This window comes from Schistocerca serialis, chromosome 3 (assembly GCF_023864345.2).
Source record: "Schistocerca serialis cubense isolate TAMUIC-IGC-003099 chromosome 3, iqSchSeri2.2, whole genome shotgun sequence".
Taxonomy (NCBI): Eukaryota; Metazoa; Arthropoda; class Insecta; order Orthoptera; family Acrididae; genus Schistocerca; species Schistocerca serialis.
Window position 1 is genome coordinate 480,683,503 of NC_064640.1, and position 25,586 is coordinate 480,709,088.

The 25,586-nt window shown below is 38.4% G+C and overlaps 1 protein-coding gene across 6 annotated transcripts in view; it reads right to left on the minus strand.

The window, feature by feature from the left end:
- Positions 1-25,586, minus strand: part of LOC126470368 (single-stranded DNA-binding protein 3) — a 377,943-nt gene that overhangs the window by 51,996 nt on the left and 300,361 nt on the right. For all 6 annotated transcript variants that reach the window (XM_050098180.1, XM_050098178.1, XM_050098175.1 and 3 more), the window contains one exon: positions 912-989. In XM_050098180.1, the coding sequence (XP_049954137.1) occupies positions 912-989 (78 nt within the window). The remainder of the gene's footprint in view (positions 1-911; positions 990-25,586) is intronic.

The window sequence follows — 25,586 nt, forward strand, 5'->3', positions numbered from 1 at the left end:
GGAGAGGATAAGGAGTCATTCCAATCCCTGGAGCGGAAAGACTTACCTTGGGGGGAAAAAGGGACGGGTACAAACTCGTGCGCACACACACACACACACACACACACACACACACACACACACACACACCCATCTGCACATAACAGACACAAGCTGTGTCTGTTATGTGCAGATGGGTGTGTGTGTGTGTGTGTGTGTGTGTGTGTGTGTGTGTGTGTGTGTGTGTGTGTGTGTGTGTGTGTGTGTGTGCGCGCGCGCGCGCGCGCTAATGTATACCTGTCCCTTCCCCCCCCCCCCCCCCCCCCCCCCCCCCCCCCAAGGTAAGTCTTTCCGCTCCCAGGATTGGAATGCCTCCTTATCCTCTCCCGTAAAATCCACATCCTTTCGTCTTTCCCTCTCCTTCCCTCTTTCCTGATGAAGCAACCGTGGGTTGCGAAAGCTTGAATTTTGTGTGTCTATCAACATACCAACGCTTTCGTTTGGTAAGTTACATCATCTTTGTTTTTAGATATATTTTTCCCATGTGGAATGTTTCCCTCATATATAATCAATGAATACATAAATCTTGATGCACCTCAGTACACCTACATCTAGTGGAGTCACAGTGAGCTGTGAACAACACAGAAACTCTGAGAAACTCTGGTCAGAAGGGTGTAGGTGGAAAGGGGGGGGGGGGGGGTGTAGAGAGAGAGAGAAAGAGAGAGAGAGAGAGAGAGAGAGAGAGAGAGAGAGAGAGAGAGAGAGAGTTCATCACTACTTTTGTCAGATATCACTGCAGAATAAACTACCAGTGTAAAAACTTGTGTGCTATCATGCCAATCCATGTTTTCGTCTACCTTGCACTAAGTTTTTGACTATTGGTTTTACTTCGATTTGAAAACATTTCTGTCTACTTTAATAAGATCACTTACCCCATTAAATTCATTTCCAAGCTGAGGCATCCGGACACCAGGACGAGGTCCTGCAGGGTAGCGAGGGCCCATGAATGGCTGTAACAAATAAAGGAACTCTTGGCAACACAGTCTCCAAGCACAATAAATTTTGAATGGTTTTTGAAACAGCAATCTGCTTCAGTGCTTATCCCTGAAATCAACCATTATTTTTAACAAAAGTGTAATTTTTTGATGTAACAACATCCTAGAAACAAAATATAAAAACATATTTTGTCAGAATATGTTAAAATATCTGCAAGCATCACATAAATCAGTGCTATTATACTTTTATTTCTAACTTACTTATATATGCTTGGAAAGTACAAGAACACGTTCTTCAAATAGTGCTACTTCAGTTTATAATTCCAACTGACACAACAGCAAAACTGTTTCATTTTGGCTAAATAATATATTGTTCCCAAAAATAAATTTACACACTATATTTGAGTCTAAAATTTTTTAAGATAAATATATCTTTCAGACCACAATTTCAAGTCGCACAGTTTTATGGGAGAAAAAATCTGCATTGGGTGAGGAAGGTACCATAGCATTACTTTTACCAAACAGATCAGCTAAGATTTTTGTATTTTTGTTTTTTAGTTCACTAATTAACTTTTTAATTTGCTCATACCAGAAACTGTTTATACACCAGATTAATAAATTTGTACACAGCAACTGGTGGTTCAAATGGCTCTGAGCACTATGGGACTTAACATCTGAGGTCATCAGCCCCCTAGAACTACATAAACTTAACTAACCCAAGGACATCACACACATCCATGCCCGAGGCAGAATTCAAACCTGCGACTGTAGCGGTGACGCGGTTCCAGACTGAAGCGCCTAGAACCGCTCGGCCACAGCAACTGAGAGTACATATATCAGACATAAGAGCATAAATGAAAATGGAGTGTTTAAATGATGATAAGAACTGCTCAGTCTACACAAAAGGCAGAAAAAATTTTTGCGCCACACTCATGACTTACACTGTAAGAGTTTATCTCAAACTTTTTTCTTAATACTCTTTTCATCACAGGAAATCACTGAATATGGTAAACCATGGAATGAAAGTAAAAGTAAATATCTATTTTCATTGCAGATCAGTAGAGTGCACTGTGTCACTGTGGCCAGTGTACACAGTTCAACAAGCCTCCATGCTTAGATGATGTTCTCACTGTCACTTTATTGCAATAATAGGTTTCCAGCACAAGAAATTGCCAACCAAATTTGCAATGTCATTCAAAACTTCAACCATTATCTTGTGACACAAAACATTGAAGATCAACATCTCAATGGGTGCCCACATTCAACAACACCAGTTGCTGATTACTACCAATTACATCTTATAACCCCTAGCAGAAAGAAACAGAAATGTGCACAATCTTGTGTCAACCCAGACAGTCTCCAAATGATCAATATGGTCTCTAGGCATCCATTGTGAAGTACAGTACCAACTGCCTGTTCTTTGCTGCATTACCCTGCTCCCCAGCCTAAGTCATGTCTTGGGTCAGTACCAGTCTTTTATCTGACTGAGTGTAATTTGAGAGTCAAGCACTATTGAAACAGGATACTTGAACCTATTGTCCACCCCTACAGTCAACATTTCGGTGATGGATTAATCTCTTAAAACAAAGCAGGCACATACTACATACACCTTGTGGGAATCTTCCTCCAAAAGGCAGGAGTCAACTGAATGGAACGACCAATGGTAACACGGTACTTTATGTTACCCAGCAGCAGATCTTGACTTCATAGATGTGCAGGGCTATGCTCTTTGAACAGATTACCTTTACTTTGGTTATGATTTTGTTAACATATCACAGTGAAGTTGCTACACACACACACACACACACACACACACACACACACACACACACACACACACACAAAACTGTAACAATGCAATCCTCAAACTATGCCTATGGAAGCAGCCAAATGCATATATGTAAATAGTCAGAATGTTATTGTACACAAATTTGAATAATGTGTAACACACTACTGTGATAAAGACATTCCATGTCATAAAAGTAATCATGATTAAGATTTATGCAAGATTTACCTAATCCATTCTTACTAACTATGCCAACCTCAATGACAGTGCCCAGCTTCCTGCAAAGAAATTTACAAAATCTGTTACTAAACATTACATAAAACATTCTAATCATACTCCTTGCTCAGATTACAAGAAAAGGGAGAACTGGTAAACACGGTGAGTGGAGCGTGGAGAAACAAATCTTGTTTGGTGAAAAACTAACGGCCAATTCCACTTTACACAACCACTTCTTCTATTTCACCAATACGATATATTCCAATTTTATGAATGTACTTCACATCCTGCATAAAAACATACTGTTATATTATGTTTCTTCTTCATGACATGTACTGTAAATTCATAATTAATTAACCAGAATTCAACACTGATAGTCTCCTAATATGCCAACAAAAAAATTACAGATTGAAATACACAAATAATTTGATCATTTATTTACAGATGTGGAAAACTACACAGATGCACTCACGCAGTAATTTCCTTTAACACTTCAACACATACACAACATAAGAGTATGATTAAACCAGTTTTTATAAATTACAGAAACACCACAAAAGTAGTAACAACTGAAAAACTACTGTGTCTGCAGTATCCAAAGCCTCCGCCTCTGACCGTGGCTACCCCCATACACATATGGAGCAACAAGCTGGTTGTGCTCCTGCTCTGCAGGGGACACTCCCTCAGCAGATCCAGATATCAACAGTTCAGCAGGCACAGTGTATCAAGCACAACAAGGTGGATTAATTCCTAAACATGTGATTCTTTTTTGAAGTACAACTCCAGCTGGCACCAAAGAAATTTGCAGCACTAGCTTCACCATTCACCAGACGAGGCGCCAGCCACAAGACCAGTGGCGCACACATTCCTGACAACAGCACCACTAGATAGAGTATTACTTCATTTTTGCAAATGATGTGCTATGCAAGAATCAAGCAAATATCACTACAATGTGTGTGTATTTAGGAAGGCCACTCTCAACCAGTTCAGTTCACTAAGCCAGTGCAAACAGTTCCAATGCACAACAATCACCAGGATCTACTCCTGACAGTTCCAGCAGCTGTCCAATCTGGAAGGCACTCACTGTAGGCACTACAAGCAGCCAACTGTCTGCCAGGAAACTTCGTCTCCCCGAACATAGCCTTATTTGTGACCAGTGCTCCGAAACTGGTATTCTTGTGTGAAACTTAGACTCAACTGTGCTCACAAGGGAACCTCCCCATCGCACCCCCCTCAGATTTAGTTATAAGTTGGCCCAGGGATAGGCCTTGAAAAACTGAACACAGATCAATCGAGAAAACAGGAAGAAGTTGTGTGAAACTATGAAAAAAATAAGCAAAATATACAAACTGAGTAGTCCATGTGCAAGATGTGCAACATCAAGGAGAATCTGAGCTCAGGAGCGCCGTGGTTCCGTGGTTAGCGTGAACAGCTGTGGAACAAGAGGTCCTTGGTTCAAGCCTTCTCTCGAGTGAAAAGTTTAATTTTCTATTTTCAGACAGTTATCAAAGATCAGGCACTCAGACATAATCAACTTCGCTCTCCAAAATTCCAGGACATGTTCAGATTTGCTTGGACATATGCAGGATTTGACGGTCTACACACGGAAATATTTGAAAACGTAATAAACGTGTTTTGACAGAGCACAGGGAAAACTGTGCGACTGTGAAACTGTTGCATTTATTTGTTGCAGTTTATGTGACAAACTCTTATGTTTTCATCACTTTTTTGGAAGTGTTTATCACATCCACAAGAAAACCTATATCGGGCAAGGTAGAAGAATCTTTTTACACATTCGCCAAGTGTGCAAGTTAGGTGGGTCGACAACATATTCCTGTCATGTGACGCACATGCCGTCACCAGTGTCGTATAGAATATATCAGACGTGTTTTCCTGTGGAGGAATTGGTTGACCTATGACCTTGCGATCAAATGTTTTCGGTTCCCATTTATAACTAAATCTCAGGGGGGTGTGATGGGGAGGTTCCCTTGTCAGTAGTTGCCATCATTATACAAAGGAATGGATTTTGATTTTTCATCAGTAAGTGCCAGTGCTTCATCAACTTGGGCTTTATTATCCTGACTGTCAACAAGTTCAGTTACTCCAGTCATTGTGATTCCTTCTGTGGAATTTCTTCTGTTTCAAGCATTTGTACATGTACAGAGACTAAATATTACTGTTTATCAAGCATTAACGGTTCTTCCTGTTTTCTCGATTGATCTGTGTTCAGTTTTTCAAGCCTATCCACTGTGTCAATTTATAACTAAATCTGAGGGGGTGTGATGGGGAGGTTCCCTTGTCAGTAGTTGCCATCATTATACAAAGGAATGGATTTTGATTTTTCATCAGTAAGTGCCAGTGCTTAATCAACTTGGGCTTTATTATCCTGACTGTTTTGCAGTGCGGTGGCAAAACACAGACAGTAAACTTATTACAGTGAACAGAGACATCTATGAATGAACGGACAGACCGTAACTTTGCGAAAATAAAGAAAGTAAAATTTTCACTCGAGGGAGGACTCGAACCAAGGACCTCTGGCTCCACAGCTGCTCACTCTAATCACGGGACCACGGCGCCCCTCAGTTCAAGTTGTCCATAATGTTGCTTATGTTGCGCATGGACTACTCAGTTTGTATATTTTGCTTATTTTTTCATAGTTCCCCACAACTTCTTCCTGTTTTCTCGATTGATCTGTGTTCAGTTTTTCAAGCCTATCCACTGTGTCAATTTATAACTAAATCTGAGGGGGGTGTGATGGGGAGGTTCCCTTGTCAGTAGTTGCCATCATTATACAAAGGAATGGATTTTGATTTTTCATCAGTAAGTGCCAGTGCTTAATCAACTTGGGCTTTATTATCCTGACTGTCAACAAGTTCAGTTACTCCAGTCATTGTGATTCCTTCTGTGGAATTTCTTCTGTTTCAAGCATTTGTACATGTACAGAGACTAAATATTACTGTTTATCAAGCATTAAGTTGTGGTACAATCTGTTTGTTATTGTGTGACACTGGTAGTCAAGAGGTGTATCTTGCATTTTTGGATTGAAATAAAAATAAATGCTACCTGCACACTACCTCAGACAATCAGTTATTGAGTGTGTGCTATTAAGTAGGACAAATCTGTATCAATTTGATAGAACTCAGCCACAAGGTAGCATAAATGACATGGCATAAACATAACATGAGAAGAACTCAAGCAGTAAATGTCTGTCTAATTGTAGAAAATGTTTGGGGGTGGGGAAACAGAGTATAAATAGTCCATTAAATTTCAGGCATGCAGCCATGCACATAAAATTTCTTCCACTGATATTTTGGCCACATATCTTCCGACCACTCTCAGAGTGAGTTACAAGACTGACGACAAGGTGCCAAGTGCAGCCTTATATGCTCCACCACGGTGGTACAGCGCTTACGTGTCACAGACGCTGGTCGTCGGCAAAGAGATACGCTTACACATGCGCCGCCGGTGGTGAAGGCATACAAACATTCAATTTTCTTATCAATGTATGTTCAGTACTGGGCTTACATGTCACAGGTGCTGGTCGCTGGCAAAGAGATATGCTTACACATGCACCGCCGGTGGTGAAGGCATACAAACATTCGATTTTCTTATCAAAGTATGTTCGGTGGCAGTGACACCATGACGACTTCTCTGCAGTTTAATTACCCCACGATCCAGATTCCATGCTTTGTCCAAATTAAAACCATTATCTCTATTTACTAAATTATTAGCTAATCTAATCTCTATAGCTTCCTTGAAGAAAGAATCCCAAAAGGAAGAGGTGAATGTTACAGTCTATCCCTGTAATTCATGGAATGCCTTGTATCAATACAATGTTCAGTTACAGCTGACTTGTCTGGCTGTGATAAGTGTGTGTATCTTCGATGTTCCACACATCTCTAATGAACAATGCATGTTGTTTGACCTGCAGATAACTTCTCACATTTTTTGCAAGGAATCTGACACACACCCGCCTTACGAAGCAATAAATTGTCCTTTACAGAGCCGAATAAACCTGTTACCTTTGTGGAAGGCTGGAAGACCACCTTAACACAGTGTTTCTCGAGAATACGGCCTATCTTCGAGGAAAGAGCATCCACATGGGGCAAAAATGCACTTGATTTGAAGGAATTACTATCTTCTTCCCAATCACATACCTGCACTTTAGATTTTATATTGAATGCTTTACGAATTTCTTGCAGAGAAAATCCATTTAAAAATACTCTTGAATGTGAGCTCTTCTTGTAGATTATCTTTATCAGATATATAGTGTGCCCTATGCACTACGGTCTTAAGGACACCTATGGTCTGTCAAGGGTGATGGCAGCTACAGGCATGTAAATATAGATTTGTATGTGTTGCTTTATGATATACGACATGTCCTAAAGTGCCATCAACTTTACGGTGAACAACAACATCCAAAAAGGGGAGACAGCTGTCTTTTTCTATTTCCATAGCAAATTTGATACTAGCATGGATAGAATTCAGATGCTCAAGAAATCAACGTAATTCATCCGTCTCGTGTGACCATATTACACATGCTTATCACATCCAGACAAGTCATCTGTGGTTGAATTGATACAAGGCATTCCATGAACTACAGTGATGTGAAAATTTTAACATTTACCTCATCCTTTTGAGATTCTGTCTTCAAGGAAGCTTCAGAGATTAGGTTAGCTAATATTTTAATAAATAGAGATAATGGTTTTAATTTGGACAAAGCATGGAATCCGTACCTTGGGGTAATTAAACTGCAGAGAAGTCATCATGGTGTCATTGCCGCCGAACATACATCGATAAGCAAATCTGATGTTTGTACGCCTTCACCTCAGGCAGCATGTGTGTAAGCATATCTCTTTGCCACCAACCAGCGTCTGTGACCTGCATGCGCAGTTCTCCCCCGATGGAGCTTGTAAGGCTGCACTTGGCACCTTGTCGTCAGTCTTGGGACTCACTCTGAGGATGGCCAGACAACACACGGCCAAAATACCAGTGTGGCACCTTGTCGTCAGTCTTGGGACTCACTCTGAGGATGGCCAGACAACACACGGCCAAAATACCAGTGGAAGAAATTTTATCTGTGTGGCTGCATGCCCAAAATTTAATGGACTACATTACGCCTTGAGAAGTTGAAAATGCACAGGAGTATAAATGCTGTACAACCCATTTGCCTAGTGAGCAACGTATGAAGGGCAGGGCAGGGGAGTGTTAATGTGCCAAGAGTCATAGGCAAGAGACTGTATGTACCACATGCATGATAGGTCAAACTAGAATTCACTACAGAATACTATTAGTGGGACCAAAGTGAAACATTCTCAGTTCAGTACAAAGACTGTGTCAATATGATTACCACTTTTTCATTACATCGGTACATGTTTCATGTAAACTTAACTTCAGCTCTACATGCAAAACAGTTTTGTTTCTATTGATTTTTAACTGTAACTGTGTGGTTTCATTTGAAGTAGATTGACTGAAGTACAAAGCCATAATAAAATTCTTTGTTTCACATGATTTGCATATACGTAAATATTTCTTGGAAGGTTTTGGATTATGCACTCCTACTTTATGACCAAATAAAAATTGGGCAGCTGTGATCAAAATGTGACTATACTTTATTTGCACAAAGGACATTCAATTACAACAACAAATGAACACAAGAAAGCATACAATATGTCTGAAATATCTTTCTTCGGGACAATGAAAGGGTATCTCATAGCCAGAAAATCATGAAATCCTAAGAACAATTATTACATACAACTCACTAATTTGGTACCATCTGACTACTGTCTGTCACCACATTTAAAGAAATTTAGAGGCAGAAAATGTTCTGAATTCACTGAAGATGTTCTAGTAGCCAGAGATGGATATTTTGTACCCTTACATAATCACACTACTGATAATGAGTCTGCTCACTATAAAAACAATGAACAAAGTACATGGACCTTTGGACGTGGACATTTCTTGTTACCAACTGACATGAGAAAGACACTAGCATTTGCTCTATGAATATTTGAAAGAGAAACGTAATAGGCTATGCCTTCACCAAAGAGATGGAGAGGAAGATTACCTGCTAAAATATCTAGTGCTGATTTAGAAAGAGGTCGGTGCAATGTAAAAAAGTTGGCACATCTTTTATATAAGAATCACAATCTCCCAATGTCAGGCCATAAAAGTTTTATTTTACTTACTGCAAAATGTGTGGCCATACATACTGTTCATGTAAGTGTTTTATTGGCATTCAAAACACTGGTGCTTCCAACTTAGCAGCATATGGCATACACTCTTACTTGATCCTTTGTCAATTATACTAAAACTAATATACTTGCACCCCTCAACACAAGCAATTTTTGTTTCAATGAATACCAGAACACTCACCACCCTGCATTACATACTTGTCAAACGCATTATACATCACAAGCAGAATAATACCAAGAATGATAAGCCCAAGAATCATTACTGGAACATGTGATGCAATCATTTATCATCTATACAAGCCTCAATGGAAGTGAAATCCAGCACACACACATTTCTTTAGAGTACTGCAAACACATCTTATGGGATTCAGCTCAGTATATTGAGTTACCTTACGGGGCACTGAATCTTCTACTGTTTGAGATGTTCTACGTGACTGAGTGGTGGTGTGCTACATGAAGTCTTCATATATCTTTAAATGTACACACAAACCACCTCCTCATACACGGGCACTGCCTTTACCAAAGGTATCAATTTCACAGATGTTTGATAGCTATCAACCCACTTCTGTTACATCAAAAGATGACCAACTTCAATTACAAATGAATATGATATGTGATATAGTCTCAAGTATTTTAGGCATAGCAGAACAATGACAAAAGTTGTCCAAGGATGGCATATGTTGAGCAGATTGTACCTGTTCAGACAGCCAACAAATATATGGTTGGCAAACCCTTCTTTGTTGCACTCACACAACAGGGATGACGCTATGCCAGTATGATGTAGATGTTTCCTATAGCAGCAGTTGTTGCCTGAAAGTATGTTCTAGTGTTCTTGAATCTTTTGGAGCACTGTCATTTCTGACACCAGAACTTAGTCATCAGCACCAGTTTAATTATAGTGTAATATCTGTATTTGTATTTGAATCACTCTTGCCATTTTGTGTGCCACTTTTCTTGGAATACCAGTTCAAGGATGTTAAAGACCTCTGTGGTTGGTAGTCTTCTATGTTCCCTCTCTCTTTTGTAAGTAGCTGCAGTAGCTGGATTGTCTGCTGTTTCATTTCCCAGAATGCCACAGTGAGCTTTTTATGCAGCACGCTAACACTAGTTGTGAGCTCTGGTATCAAGTTTGCAATGTCATTTGCCACTAGATGATTGCTCCATCCACTGTAGAGGTATCTCTGTTATTCCAGTGATGACCTGGAATTGTAGGAAGTAACAATCTGATCATCTAGATACCTATCAGCATTCAGTGGCGGTCATTGTACAACCATAATTTCAGCTGTCAATCTTTATGTCCTTAGACAGCATGAATTTCTAATCCCTGTGACACTCAGTAGCCAATCATCTCTCCCTTCCAATGGCTTCACAAAGGGTGGACTGTAATTATACTGGAGTTGAGGTATTTTTTAATAGCAACAAATCCCCACCACCAGCAAATTTAGAGCCCTGATCTATTCTTTGCTAAATAATGCCAAATGACACATTTTCATTACAAATTATTTTCTAGTTCTACTAAAACTAAAAGGATTAACATTTAAACACCTGCCTCTCTTCATCTGAGGCTTGGTATGCATCCAATCTGTCAAGGGCTCTTCATCACAGTTCCTTCAGTAAATGACCTCTATATGCCAGGTGTCTTCTCCCACTCTCATGTCACTAACAGTCATCATACTTCCAAACATATGGTTGTCTGCTATGTAAGGATTGCAGTGCCACTGCTTTTGATGTGCACATTTTGTGCTCCACCACTCCACTAATAACACAGTAACGTAGACTGGAAATGGCAAGGAAAGCGTTTCTGAAGAAGAGAAATTTGTCAACATCGAGTATAGATTTAAATGTTAGGAAGTCGTTTCTGAAAGTATTTGTATGGAGTGTAGCCATATATGGAAGTGAAACATGGATCATAAATAGTTTGGACAAGAAGAGAATAGAAGCTTTCGAAATGTGGTGCCACAGAAGAATGCTGAAGATTAGAAGGGTAGATCACATAACTAATGAGGAGGTATTGAATAGAATTGGGGAGAAGAGGAGTTTGTGGCACAACTTGACTAGAAGAAGGGATCGGTTGGTAGGACATGTTCTGAGTCATCAAGGGATCACCAATTTAGTATTGGAGGGCAGCGTGGAGGGTAAAAATCTTAGAGGGAGACCAAGAGAGGAATACACTAAGCAGATTCAGAAGGATATAGGCTGCAGCAGGTACTGGGAGATGAAGAAGCTTGCACAGGATAGAGTAGCATGGAGAGCTGCATCAAACCAGTCTAAGGACTCAAGACCACAACAACAATGGAAACACATGAATTTTATATAATCACACTTCTTTAAGTAACAACTACTATCAACAGATTTCTCTCCCCCACCTCACTCACCTCTACTAATGGCAGAATTTAGAACTACCAATCCTCATAACCCAGAAAAAGGTCTGCCCAGGGAGTACACTGTTTTTATGCTCACTACTAGTGCAATGTCTTTCAGCTGAAGATATCATCAGAATTTTTTATGGAAGGAGGCCTTGAGAAACTAGTCAAATGTTTTCTCAAATGGTTGAGTATCAGACACATACATGCTGAGCCCTCACTAAGTGACCAAGGATGCATAAGTGGTTACTGGAATCCTATTGCCAAAAACAAAGGGAATGTATGTATCTAACAGATCTCTAACAGAAAAGTTAATGGTCAGCCTGTAAGGTTTCTACTATGCTTATCACCGCATGGAAACAGTACAGCAACGATTTTTTGTTTACAGTTATCATATACTGCCAGTGTTTACTCCAGAAATTGACTAATTTTTGAGAAAATAATATCTTTGGCATGAATGCGAATTTACACTAACTGTAGATGAGAAACTAACTGCTTGCTAAGTATATTTATCAATCTACCAATAGAGAATACACAACTTGATACACTATATACAAGATATCCAGCCATTTTTAAAGACTTTTATCATTACAATACATGAATTAGTTTAAGAATTTTCTTCTTTATCAAAAGTAATCTACATTTGAATCATTTCATATCTTTAGCTAACACAAAAGTGCTTGAAAAGAATCACTCTGATCCTTTTATGGAACTGCATCCAAAATTACAGAATACTTCTTTGTGTTTCCTGAGTAGCATCATAACTGCCTACTTTCAGATTGAACTTCATGGAATAACCAGAAATCCTCTGTCATCAAGACAGCTGAGTATGCAGAAAGATCAAAGATTGTGATTACTTTCCTGGCCAACACATCCCATGAATACATTTGCTCTGTGATCTTATGTATCGTCGTAGACTAAGCAGTAACCCTCCTCTGAACTTTTAACTCCAATTCAAAAGATTCCCACTTCAAATGATTGTGAACACAAAAATAATTATCAGAATTCAGTTTCTTTTTATTTTCATAGAAACTTCTTATGACCAATGTCTTTACAATTGAAGCAAGCATTTGGTAGCATTTTTCTTGCATCTTTTGCACACCCATTTTCTATGATTCCCTTTTTTTTTTTTTGGCTCATACACATTGCACTGCTGTTTTGTGGGTGACTCATAATGGAGAGACCATTTCTTGTCCCTCTTTACAATCAACTTTTAAGATTTTTCCACTTTGTCTTGAAATGGTCCATTCTTAAACATTTTTTATTACATTAGCAAAAAACTATACATAGGTATAAAAATTTTGTTGACACTACTTAGAGAATTACCAAAAGCTCCCCAATGATCTTACATAAATGTGTCCTGTCTAATGGAATAGATTTCATGCAATTTCTTCACTTTTTTTCTTCAGTGCGATTTCTTCAAAACTCTGGTGCTTGTGGATGGTCCTCACTATCCTCCTTTGCTATTACTGAAGAGAACCATAACAGCGAGTTACTTTCTTGGTCTTCTTATAACTTGAATGACGAATTGCTCTTAGTGAGTGTGAACATACTTGGGGTCAGGTTCATCACATAGTTAAAAACTTTCTCTGCAGCTAGAATCCAGTATTTCACAATGAGACAGGAACAACACACTAAACCATAGCTCTTCAGTCATGGTTTGAAAAACATGGTAAATAAATTCATCATTTACCCTAACCACTATAATCATCTGATGACAACAGTACTGCCGGCCGGCGTGGCCGAGCGGTTCTAGGCACTACAGTCTGGAACCACGCGACCACTACGGTTGCAGGTTCGAATCCTGCCTCGGGCATGGATGTGTGTGATGTCCTTAGGTTAGTTAGGTTTAAGTAGTTCTACGTTCTAGGGGACTGATGACCTTAGAAGTTAAGTCCCATAGTGCTCAGAGCCATTTTTTGAACAACAGTACTGAGGTATTACTGCAAGAAGCAGACCTACCTTGCTTCTTTGTCTTCTTGAAACCATAACTCTGACTTTGCAACACAAATTATAGAAGAATTAGCCCAAAACAAAATGTTTGTACACTTTAGTGGAGTATAAATTGTGAGATGAATAGAAGTGAAACACTAGATACCTACATAAGGATCTGTGTGAGCCTCAATTTCCGTTGTTGGCTTATCACTATTGCTTCCCGTGAATATCGCTAAGGATGATTTACAAACAGCTTTAATTATTAAAATAATTACTCACTTTTAAAAACACTGTTTAAATCTATAATGATGCTTTTGACTGAATGCAGGTTTGTGAAAAACCACACAAATGATATACAAAACTTTAACAGCTGGTTTATCACAACTTATAGCTGATAACAGATATTCTTTAATTACATTTTTTGTTGTTCTAGAGACTGGTAATTGTTTTGGCTATACTCCTTACTCAAAATCACAACACTATTTCTGCAACACCTTTTGTGCATATTATTGGTCACATATTTCTTCTGGTGTCTGTAATTTGATTTCACAACTCTATAAAACCTTTTATTTATTATACTACAAAAAAGTAAAATATAGGCAAGTTTCTTTAAGTAAATGATTCTGTTAAAACATGGGGGAAAAGCAGAATAGGAAGTGACAAGTGATGCAAGAGTTAAATATTTATCATCTGAAGTACAAACTTTTTTATCACCTGAAGTACAAACTTTTCAGTACTTGCTAAGTAAGTTGATATGTGGTAACACATGGCAATTAATAATACTGCTGGTAACTAACGCAGAAGGTACAATGAAACAACACAGCTTACAACAATAACTAACATCAGCATTGTGAAAGAAATAACAGTATTAGTTTTATTCAGTCACTGTCACTGAAAAACAATAAATAAGAAATAATTGTTCACATAACTTGCGGCAACGAACCTAGGTGACACCTTTGACAACCACCAATATTTTGAAAGGTGTGCACCCTGTTATTTTCAAAGCACAAACATAGGAATGAGGTGTTGTGCAAGGGAATTTAAAATCCTGGTTTGCAGAGCATATCCAGAAGACAAAATGAACATAAACACAGGCGCGCACCCCCCCTCCAACTACACACACACACACACACACACACACACACACACACTGTATACACTAGCACCCCACCACCCAACCAATGATGAAATGATGAGAGGGATAGCATTTGAATTACTGAGATTTCAGTAAGTTCTGATGTGGCCTCTCTTTACTTGCATTCGCACAGTTTGCTATGGTTAACAGAGGTCCCTATTAAGACATATGTTGACTTCCATTTACTTTTTATTCATTAAACAATACTATTAACAGATGGATGGAGTTGTGATAGCAATTTGTTTGCGGAAGACTTTGAGGAACATGCCCTGGAGCCAGTGGCATTGAAACTAGTGTGTTTTTTCAAATATATAGAAGATACTTTTGTTGTCTGACCTCATGGTTGTGATTTAAATGGCTTTTTAGAACATCTGAATTCAATCCGCCCAAACAGCTGTTTCACAATGGAGATGAAAAAGTATGGTATCCTTCCCTTTCTTGATGTGCTAGTGAGGAAGAAGTTAGATGGTACACTGGGATACAGTCTTTATAGGAAGCCAACTTACACAGACTGATATCCACAGGCTAACAGTCATCACCATCCAGATCAGCATGAAGCAGTACTTCGTACCTTGGTTCACACAGGGCCCACATCATGTGTGAGCTTTTCAGCTGTGTTAGCCCATCTAAACGTCATCTTTCGTCAGAATGGTTGTAGTGAAAGACAGATCATTGCGCTACTGACTAACTGTGCACCGAGGGAGAGATGATAACACCACGGTGGCACCAATGAATATGGCCATTTTGCATTACACAGGAATGATTTCCAAAAGGGCTGAAATATGATGTGAAATACATTTTCTGATCACCATCCATGATAGGGCCCTCTTAGGATCCATGAAGGATGATCTTTGTTTGTGTAAAGTGGGTGTCTATCATATTTTTTGCACCTGTAGAATGTCATTTATTGTCCATCAGGACCATGGAGGACAAGTATACTGAGCATGTGTATCACACATGCTTACAACAGCTGAGCAAATCTACTACTGCAGACCATTACCTTGTTACCAATCATACTATCGAATGTAACATGGAGATTCTTGCACGTCCTGCCAGCTACTGGGATGGTGTTATTAACTAAGCAGTTGAAATAAAACTAGCAAGTGACCTTATAAAGAAAGAGTGACATTTTTTATTAAATTGTGAATAGAATCTTGCTCTCTCCCATGACAAGAAACAGAGGAATGAAGTTAATGCTACCTTACCAGTTGGTTATTAATTTTCACTATCTGTAACTTCTGAGGTTAATCATCTTTAGTTATGTGGTGGTGCTAACATTTCCAATGTGTGTGTGTGTGTGTGTGTGTGTGTGTGTGTGTGGTGTGTGTGTGTGTGTGTGTGTGTGTGTGGCGCGCACGTGTGAGCACTTGTGTTTGTTGGTAAAGTGAGAGAGTGTAACTTGAGTAGCAGCAATCATTCATGCAGAACTGTCTCCATTAATGTGAATTTGATATGACACATACGTAAACACTCTTGCACTAGTAGTTCGGAATTGTAAATTTCACAAACAGTTTTACTGAAGTGAAAAAAATGTGCATTAAAATATTCTTTGTAAGGAAGATTGTATCAATAGGTCTAGGTCTCTGTTTCTTAACAAAGAAATTTGACCTACAACATATGACACTATTTAGTCTGTGGAAAAATAAGCAACCATAGTATCCTGACTCCCAAAGCTATGCAAAACACCAGTATAATTCTAACAACCTTTCCTCACTATGGTCCTGAGATGTCATCCGACAGTGTGTGTAGCGTGTGCAGTGACTGGAAGTGATACATGAATAAACAGGGTAGCACAAGCTTTTTACATTATTAAGTGACTTCTTTGCAAAACTATTGTACACTGGGTATAAACCAAATGAGGTAAACTGTTTTAAACAGACTGGCCTGGTATTCAGGAGGATGGAGGCTCCAGTCTCTATCCAGTCACACTGATTTTCTGTGGTTTCTCTAAATTACTTCCGTCAAATGCCAGAATGGTTCCTACAATAAGGCCACATCCAAGTGTATGTCCCACTGTAGTTAAACCACACCTGTAAGTATGTAAATGGTTGCAGTTATGTTATTTTAAAATATCATTTGTAAATACTATTGCCAAACAAACTGCAACTTGTTTCCTCCTCAATGGTGAACATCCTACACTAATGGAGCTACAATGAGTCCAATAAAATGGCTTCCCAAGAAGAAGAGTAACATGCAACACCATTTCTAACAGACTGAGTTGAAGGCAATTTAAGGTGTACATCTTACGGGTAAGTACTGACTAGTGTTTCTGTCTCTTTATGTGTAACATATTTTTTATTCAGGAACAAAACACCAGTTTACTGAATTACAAGACTATTCATTCGAGTTTTGCATATTACCTACCTATCCGAAACTTGAAATAAAAGCTTCAATTGCACAAATCAAACAATTTCCAAAATTTTGGTTGTGTGTTTTCAAGTTTACAGAAACAGATGGTGAATACTTAGAAAAAGAGCACATGCAGCACTGATATTCTGTGCCTCTGATGCATTGTTACCACAGGGAAATAGTTCATCTGCACAAACAAAGGCAGTGTCACCACCTAAAAATCAAAATTTTGGAACTGTATGAAAGTTTTTTAGTCCTGGAATATGGATAAAAAAACGCAACTAAACACAAATACAAAGAAATACACTAGGTCCTGTCAAAGGAGAATCTTTGGTTTAATTGGGCTGAATTGCTACATAAACAGTGTACTCTGTATGAAAATCAGGTGTGTTATAAAAGTATACAATATAGAATCTGGTATGCACAACATAAGAAGTAGGTTTATCAAGGGTATCCAAACTGTTAAGTCAGAATTTTTCATTTGAATATGCTTAGTGGACAGAAAGGGCACTCTATTGTTCTATAAATACAAATGGTACAGTTTGTGGGATGTCCATATGATATTTTTCATATTACAGTTCATCAAAATGTAAACTAAACACTATGCAGTCACCACCAGATGGTACCAATTTCTTAGAGTGTGAGCATTGCATCACGTAACATGAGAGCAAATAGCATGTGTCTACATTTTCTAAGAGATCTAACAAGGGAAATCAGAAGCAATGTTGACCGAGCTTTGGGCTCTTGTTACTTATTTCCTTGAGACTTTGTGACCATGAACAACATGGAAATATCATCTCCCACAGTAAATGAACAAATATTAAAAACATTAAAAAACCTGTCATTGACCATTAAATGGTGGCTAATGGCAAGCACAATAAGGAATGACATTTGTTTTATGTAGCTCCATACATTTCCTCTTTCTAAGACCTAGCGAAAATCAAAGTTGGAGAAATCAATTCAGTATAAGGTTACTGAATAAGAAACAACATGCTGCTTGTGAATTTGTCTAGCTCTGGTTTCTGTGGGCAAGAACATTCGATTTCTAACAGAGTAAACACATAATGAGAAACAGATTTTACAATCATTTTTCTCACTTTCAGTTCACTCATCAACATTAATCATCATGTGAAATGAACATTTCACCTGAGGAAGATAATGAAGATAATAATGTGCCAGCTTTATAATTAATTATTCGTCATTACGAACATGATATCATACGAGCTGAGAAGCAATGCACCGAACCACGCTATGGCGGGTTAAGTGTTTCATGTGAATGAAGATTTAGTGTTTCAGAACAGTGTGAAGTCCCATGTGACTAAAACAACAGTGTGAAATCACACAACTAGTGAAGGTAGGCATGGAGGACAGGCAACAGTTTACATTATCTGGCCCTATAAAAGGAAACAAAGCACTTTGATGGCGGTGGGGGAGAGGAGGGGTCCAAGCAATTGGTTGGAGCAACATCAAAGAATTGTTTAAGAGGCAACTGTTAGTCATAGTCACATATTTCAGCTTATATGAGTAAGTCAGAATAGCTTCAGCATTACACCACAGTAATTTTTAGCTGGTCAAGTTTGACTGCTGTGGAACTGTGTGTTTCCTACAAAATTTATTGCTTGAAATCCACTGTTAATATGACATACACTTTTTCTCATTGAAACATGCTATTCCTTCACACCTTTCTTCCCCCTCTCTCCCTCCACCATGTTACCAAGGTAAGGATTACCTGAGAAGCAAATGTGGAAATATGAGAATAATATGCTTCTCAGATACAGTCATCATGATACCTAAGAGAAAAATTCTCTCTTAATCTGTAAACATCCTTTTCTGTCCATGATAGTGTCACAATTACCATCATTTACTAGAATATTACATTACAATAAATATACTCTTGTGATTCATTTTGCAAGTATGAGCTCAGGAAATTTAATTTCATAGTGCTCCCCTCTCAAACATAATCAATGTACCAGCTTACCCTGCTACTAAAATCAGTTTTTCTGCTAGGCAAAATGGTCTGCGCACTTCCAAATAAGCCAAACTCACCTCTTACTTGAGGACAGGATATGCTTGTCAGAATCCAGTATTAAGAGGAAGTGACAGAAATAATACCAGTTTGAAAAATCAGTACCAATGTATCGATCAGGCCCAGTTGGAAGTAGCAACTAAGGGTCCCCTAACAAGGTTACAGTGAAGACTAACATATTGGGGCATATGGAAGCACACATCTCCAATATGACTCACAGGGGGAGGGGGGGGGGGGGGGGGGGGGGGAGCAGCAGCTCTATTTGTCAAGCTGGTGGAACTCAAGGATATTAGTATAGCAACTGTGATGCTACCTGTTGGCATGGTCAGTATAGCTTTAATGGCTTCAGTTCTGTCATGTGGATGGTAACAGAGAAGAATCACATCATTCTTCCCTAGTATACACAGCTCCCTGCTAAAATTGTTATGGTTGTCTCCTGGATGAAATATTCTGAAGATAAAATAGTTCCAAATTTGAATTTCTGGACAGAGATTGCTCAGGTGGAAGTATTAGACAAAAAGAGAATGTTAACTGCAGAGGGTCAAAGTATTGTTAAAATACTAACACAGTGTGGAAATTACAAAACGTGAAGGTAGAAATGGAAGAGAATGCATACTAATATTTCAGGTTTCAGTAAGATGTGATGGCAACAAAGTTTTTAAGGTAGCTGGGAAACCGAGTAAAGGGTTATATGCAGAAAACACAAATAACATTGACAGTGTAATTCAGTGGATATCAAATACATATTGAGTCATATTGCTATGTTTTGCCAACCTAGGCAAGAAGTGAAAAATGATGTCCCCACTTTTTTTACAACCATCGGTCTCCCTGATACCCCTCCTTCTCCTCCACCACCACCTACATCCAATGGCACAACAATGCAAATCTATTATATTTTAAATCATTAGACTAAGGTGACCAGACATCCTCATTTTCTGGGGACATTCCTCAGTTTTCATGCTTTGTTCTCAATTCCTTTGAAACTAACTGAGGACAACAAATGCCTTCAATTCCGTATTTTTTGTCCTTAATTTTTGAAATTCCCCAAAATAATTTAAATTGGAAGAATATGCTTAACATTTTAAATTAGTACTCAACTGCATATACCAGTGCAACCAAATTTGGCTTCAATGACTTAAATTACTTATTTTATTTAATTGCACAAAAACAGACTAATAAACGTGTGGAACTATTTTCTGGTGCGAATGAATTTTTTGCAGTGGCTCTTTCCCTTCACTGGAGTGAGTGGCCCTAAATTAGAGATGGGCAACTGCTTTTAGTCAATCAAATTGCTCATGATGATCGCTAAACTCTAATTTTTTTAACATTTTGTTAACTAATTTTTTTTATTAAACTGTTTCTTCAAGAAAGTTACTGGACTTGAAACATTTCTTCTTCTGTAAAGTAAATTTTTAGCCTCAGATTTTTTCCTTGTCTAGTCTCAGACACTCAGAGACAGACTTACAGACAAACACCAACGCATTTTTATGTATGGGTAGATTAACTGCACTTACCTTTTACTCCTTTCAAATATGCCAAAAAAACTACAAAACCTAGCTTGTGAATACATGATTAATTATCCACAGGAAATAACAGTAGAACTAAAAACATCAACAGTATCACTGATACTTGAGAAATGATCTGCAGAGACCAAAACAAAACAAGGGACTGCAACCCAGAGCACATGCCCCATTCCAGCACATGACAGAGATGAATCAAGGTCATGTTTGTTTCTGCTTTTTACTCAGTAGCACCTCCTTTAGTTTTGAAACAGGTAGAGGCAATGCGTTCACTTTCATCAAAATAAGTCATGACTTATTAAGTAGCTGTTCCATATGCTTTTGAAAACAATTTGGTGTTTTAATTTTTCCTCTTTTTAATTTTCCCTCCTCATTTACCCAGTTTTTTTTTTGGTCTGAAATTAATTTTTTCTGCTCTTTGCACCCCAAAAATTTTTCTACCCTAGGTGGCAACCTGGTCTTGCCTAATGGTAAAAATGACACTGCACACACTGTAATCATGCAAGTATACACACCAAAGGATGCACCTGACAGTGAAACTGAAGAGGAAAGTGATAACATTGTTGACCTCATAAAATATATCAAGGAGCATGAGAATTTAATTACAATGGGGTACTTTAATGCAGTTTTAAGTGAATGTAAGGAACAGAAAATAATGTGAGACTTTGGTTTTAGCAACAAAACAAGAGAGGAGAAAGATTAATAGAGTTCTGTGCTGGGCATGAGTTAGTCCCTGCAACTACACTTTTCGGTAGAATTAAGTACACATGGAAGATATCGTGGCATCAGATGATATTAAAATGCCTATTTTTTTTTTAAACAAAAATTCAGTACTCGGGTTAAGAATTGGACGAGTTATACAGCGCTAGCACTGTTAGTAAGGTATTGGTGTGGTATAGGTTAAAGAGGCTGAAAAGTTTGATCTACAAAAGTTCAAGAAATTAGAAACTGCCTGCCCTGGAAGAGAATGTGGCAAAAGAAATAACGATACTTCAAAGTGCTACTGATGTGGAAAACTGATGGAAATACATCAAAAGTAGTGCAGTAAATGTATCAGATCAAATATGAAAAACCCTGAAAAAAAAGCATCCAAGGGAAACAGATGAGATAATGAATTAATAGAGAAATTATAAAAATATAAAAATGTAGAAAATGAACAACAACATTATGTAACTCAGAAAATGAAATTATGCAGAAATGTAGAAAAGCTAAAGAATTATAGACTGAGAGAAGATATCATGAGATAGATACACAAATGAAACAGAGTAATATGGATGCTGCACAATGACTAATTAAACAATTCCTTTAGGAAATACAGAACATGAAGTACAATGACTGGAAATGAAAAGGGTAATTGGAAGCACATGATGGTGGGAACATGTAAACAATACTTATAGAAATTTTACAATTGCCAATGAGAAATTATGCCACTTGAAAATGGGGACACAGTGCATGAACATGATAAGAAAGATTTAGTATCAGCTTTTGAATTTCAGAAACCTTTGCATAATCTCTGAAAGTATAAGTACCCAGCTATTGATGAAATATTAGTTGACTCTTATGGGTATCAGGCCAAAGACCGAAAGACCAAACAGTGTCTACAGGGAAAAAATTCATGTAATCACAAAATCTGTTTATCCTAAGTCGAATACTAAAAATACTGACCAGTGGGGTGCATTGTGGGATATGGAAAAATTGCAGATTATTAGGAACAGTGTTTTAGAGGTCCAATGTCAATGTATATTGTTAAATAACATGGGTTAAGAACAAATATTAAATGTCTGTACCACGTCCAAGTGCAGCAGAACTGTATTAACGGATAAACTGGAGAATAACAGGGTGGAATGGTGGCAGTGGAGTGTAGTAGCATGAAGGCAGGTATATTGCCAGATTGTGGTCACGCACTTCCCTCCTTCATAGTATTCACAATGAAGAGTGAGCAGGCCATTCCCCATTATCTCTACTGCACTAGAAGATATTCCGCAAAGACATACTGACCCTTCCACAGCTCACCCTTATGGTTCATTCGTGACGCAGTGTGCAAATATGTCCACAAGTGTTTATTTTCCATGAAGTGAATTAACACTGCACGATACACACACATGAATTACTAATAAAACTGACACAAGAAACACACATGGACAGAATCGACATAAATCTCTGCCCACTGTTGTACTCTTACATCGCTACAGGGGAATTTATTCTTAGTTATCCTGTATGGCAGTTGCTGTGCTCTTCTGGGAAAGGCAAATTCCCCCGCCATGAGTGTTGCTTGCTTTTCAGTTTAAAGACAGACGACATGTCCCTAGCATTTCCTGTCCAGTTCTCTCATGTGAGTAGATGAGAGAAGTTCACTGAGCTCATGTTTATATGGTGGATCTACATTGATAGCATTTTACACTTGCAGACAGGCTCTTCAATGTGGTAAACAGTTTACAGCACCGGCTGCTGAGTATTTTACGTTTCCCCAATGACTGTACAAAAATTTGTGATTTCTATTTTTCCCCCCTAATTTTCCTTTGTTGACTGATCTGAAAGAGCAAAGTAAGAATGATACAGGCTTATGACTGAAATTTATGTAAATGAGTAAGTAACGTGAGAGTTTGAAAAGAATGTAAAAAGTAACTTTAGCACTGCAGTTGGATTGACTCAGCAAAAATTTTAAAAAATACATACATTGCATTTGAACATTTAGAGAAAACATTGAAAAATACATGGATTATTCTCAGGCAATGTGGTTATCGCATACAGGGACAGAAGGGTAATGCAGCCTGTTTGCATGATGCAGAGTCAGCACTGACAGAATTATACAGGATGCCAAAATCAGGAAAGGTGTAAAGCTGGGTTACTCACTGTCACCACTGATATTTGATTTGTAAATCTGAGAGAATTACCTCAGAAAATAGAAGATAGTGACAAGGACTGCACTAGGCAAAATTACTTTCTGTAAAAAGGATGATCTGTTAACATCCAGGAGCATAAATCTAGAGACCAGAAAAGACTAATTGAAAGCTAAATTAATAGCATATGTGAGTAATGAGGATGATAGAAATGAAACGATCAGAGGTGTCTGAAATGTTGCACTACAGGAGACTGTTTAAGATCAGATGGTTTGATTAAGTAAGGACTGAAGACATCCTATATGAATCCATGAGGAAAAATACCTCACAAAGGACGTAATTAATCAAAGAGAGAGAGAATGATTTGACATATATTACAACCTAAGTAATTGCCAGAAATTGAAATGGACGGGATAGTAGAAGAGAAGGTCTGTTATCCCAATGGAGTATTGACAGATCAGTTCATGTAATTACACATGTCTAATGAGAACAGATGCCGATTTACAGACTGTCACAGATTGTCTTGGCCTCACTTGTCTCAGCACGCTGAAGTGTACCACACCCTCTCCAGTGGACTTATTTACCATGACCTATTGATATTTGGCTATATTCTGGATACTGATTTGTACTCTATTATTCTCGGCCATCAAACTTTGGCTTGCAGATTGTCAGGTCTATTTTCCTAATGCAGTGTGGTTTTCGTTCTCCATTCATCTGCATGTTGTGACTACCATGAGTACACAGACTGCGTGTCTGTGCACTAAGAGGGTGGTTTGTACTGGAATGCATCCCAGCCTGATGAGGTACTGTGTTCCCCAGCACAAATGTTTGGATTATTCAGTAAATCTCCATTGGTAAGAAATGTCCACCTCTACAAGTTTGTTTTTGCTTGCCTCAAGAAGAGTTAGGATCTAGTATTTTCTGTAATTTTTGTCTAATTGGTGTGCACTAAAACCTACATTATTGAAGGACACACACACAAGAGAAAGAATCACAGGCCTAGGTACGAGTATGTAAACACGTCGTCAAAAATATGGGATGGAGTAGTTATGCTGAAATGAAAACTATGGCTGGCAAGTGGGAGGAATGGTGAAATGCATCGTATCAGCTTTAGGGCTGACGACCAATACAATAAGAGCAACAAAAACAATTTAACTTTTGTCCTGAAACTGTTGAAGAATGTTTTAGGAGTTAATGATTTGATACTATAATGACATAACTCCCAACAAACATTCTGAGTTGCATAATGTGATGTGTTAGAAACAGAACTTGCTACAAGCAAAAGGGAATCAGAATGACTTTACTAAATGTTCTGTTCGATAGGCTGCAACAGCCTTTTCCACATTTCTTCCTGAGTAATTTGGTCTTAAGACAATGAATATTTTAATACCTAACATATATTCTCACATTTCTAATTATAGTCTCACTAGCTGAGTACCCAGTGTTGCCCAGGTATGTGTGTATTCCAATCTTCTGTTACTTCATCTCCTGCTTCTGCCCCCCCCCCCCCCCTCTCTGCCCACATTCTCTCTCTCTCTCTCTCTCTCTCTCTCTCTCTCTCTCTCTCTCTCTCTCTCTCTCTCTCTCTGTGTGTGTGTGTGTGTGTGTGTGTGTGTGTGTGTGTGTGTGTGTGTGTGTGTGTGTGTGTGTGTGTAGATCTCATCCTCATCCCACCCCCTCTCCCCGACAGACTTGTCCCACCCCCTTTCTCTGTCCATCTCATCCTCACACTTATACGTGTCCATCTTCTCCTTCCCCCTCTCTGTCTGTCCATTTCCTCTCCTTACCACCACCATTGCAACAGGAGACTGGTGATTCTGACTCCCACAGCATTTCTTTCCAGATCTCAACCAATATGTGTACCAATCAAATTTGATTTAAATCATTCCAGTGGTTTAATGAGATTTTTACCAGTGGCTTCACTCACATACATACATGTCAAATACATTTCACATGTATTTAAAATATTTTGTTCATTTTTGTATTCATATTTAATCTGAATCTCTAGCAAATTTCCCTCTGTAGTTTCATTTCCATGCTGCTCAATGCTTATGACATCTTATCTCCTGAATTATGTGTCATACTATGACAGAATTTTGCAGATACATCCAGTGGAGTATGAGCAAACTGTCTGTGAATAGAGTTAGCAGTGAATTAGTAATAAACTAGAATGTCTTGCTCCATGCAGCAGTTTTACTGCATGAACAGTAAAAATGTAGTAAGCTACAAATTTTTTCTTTTCATCATA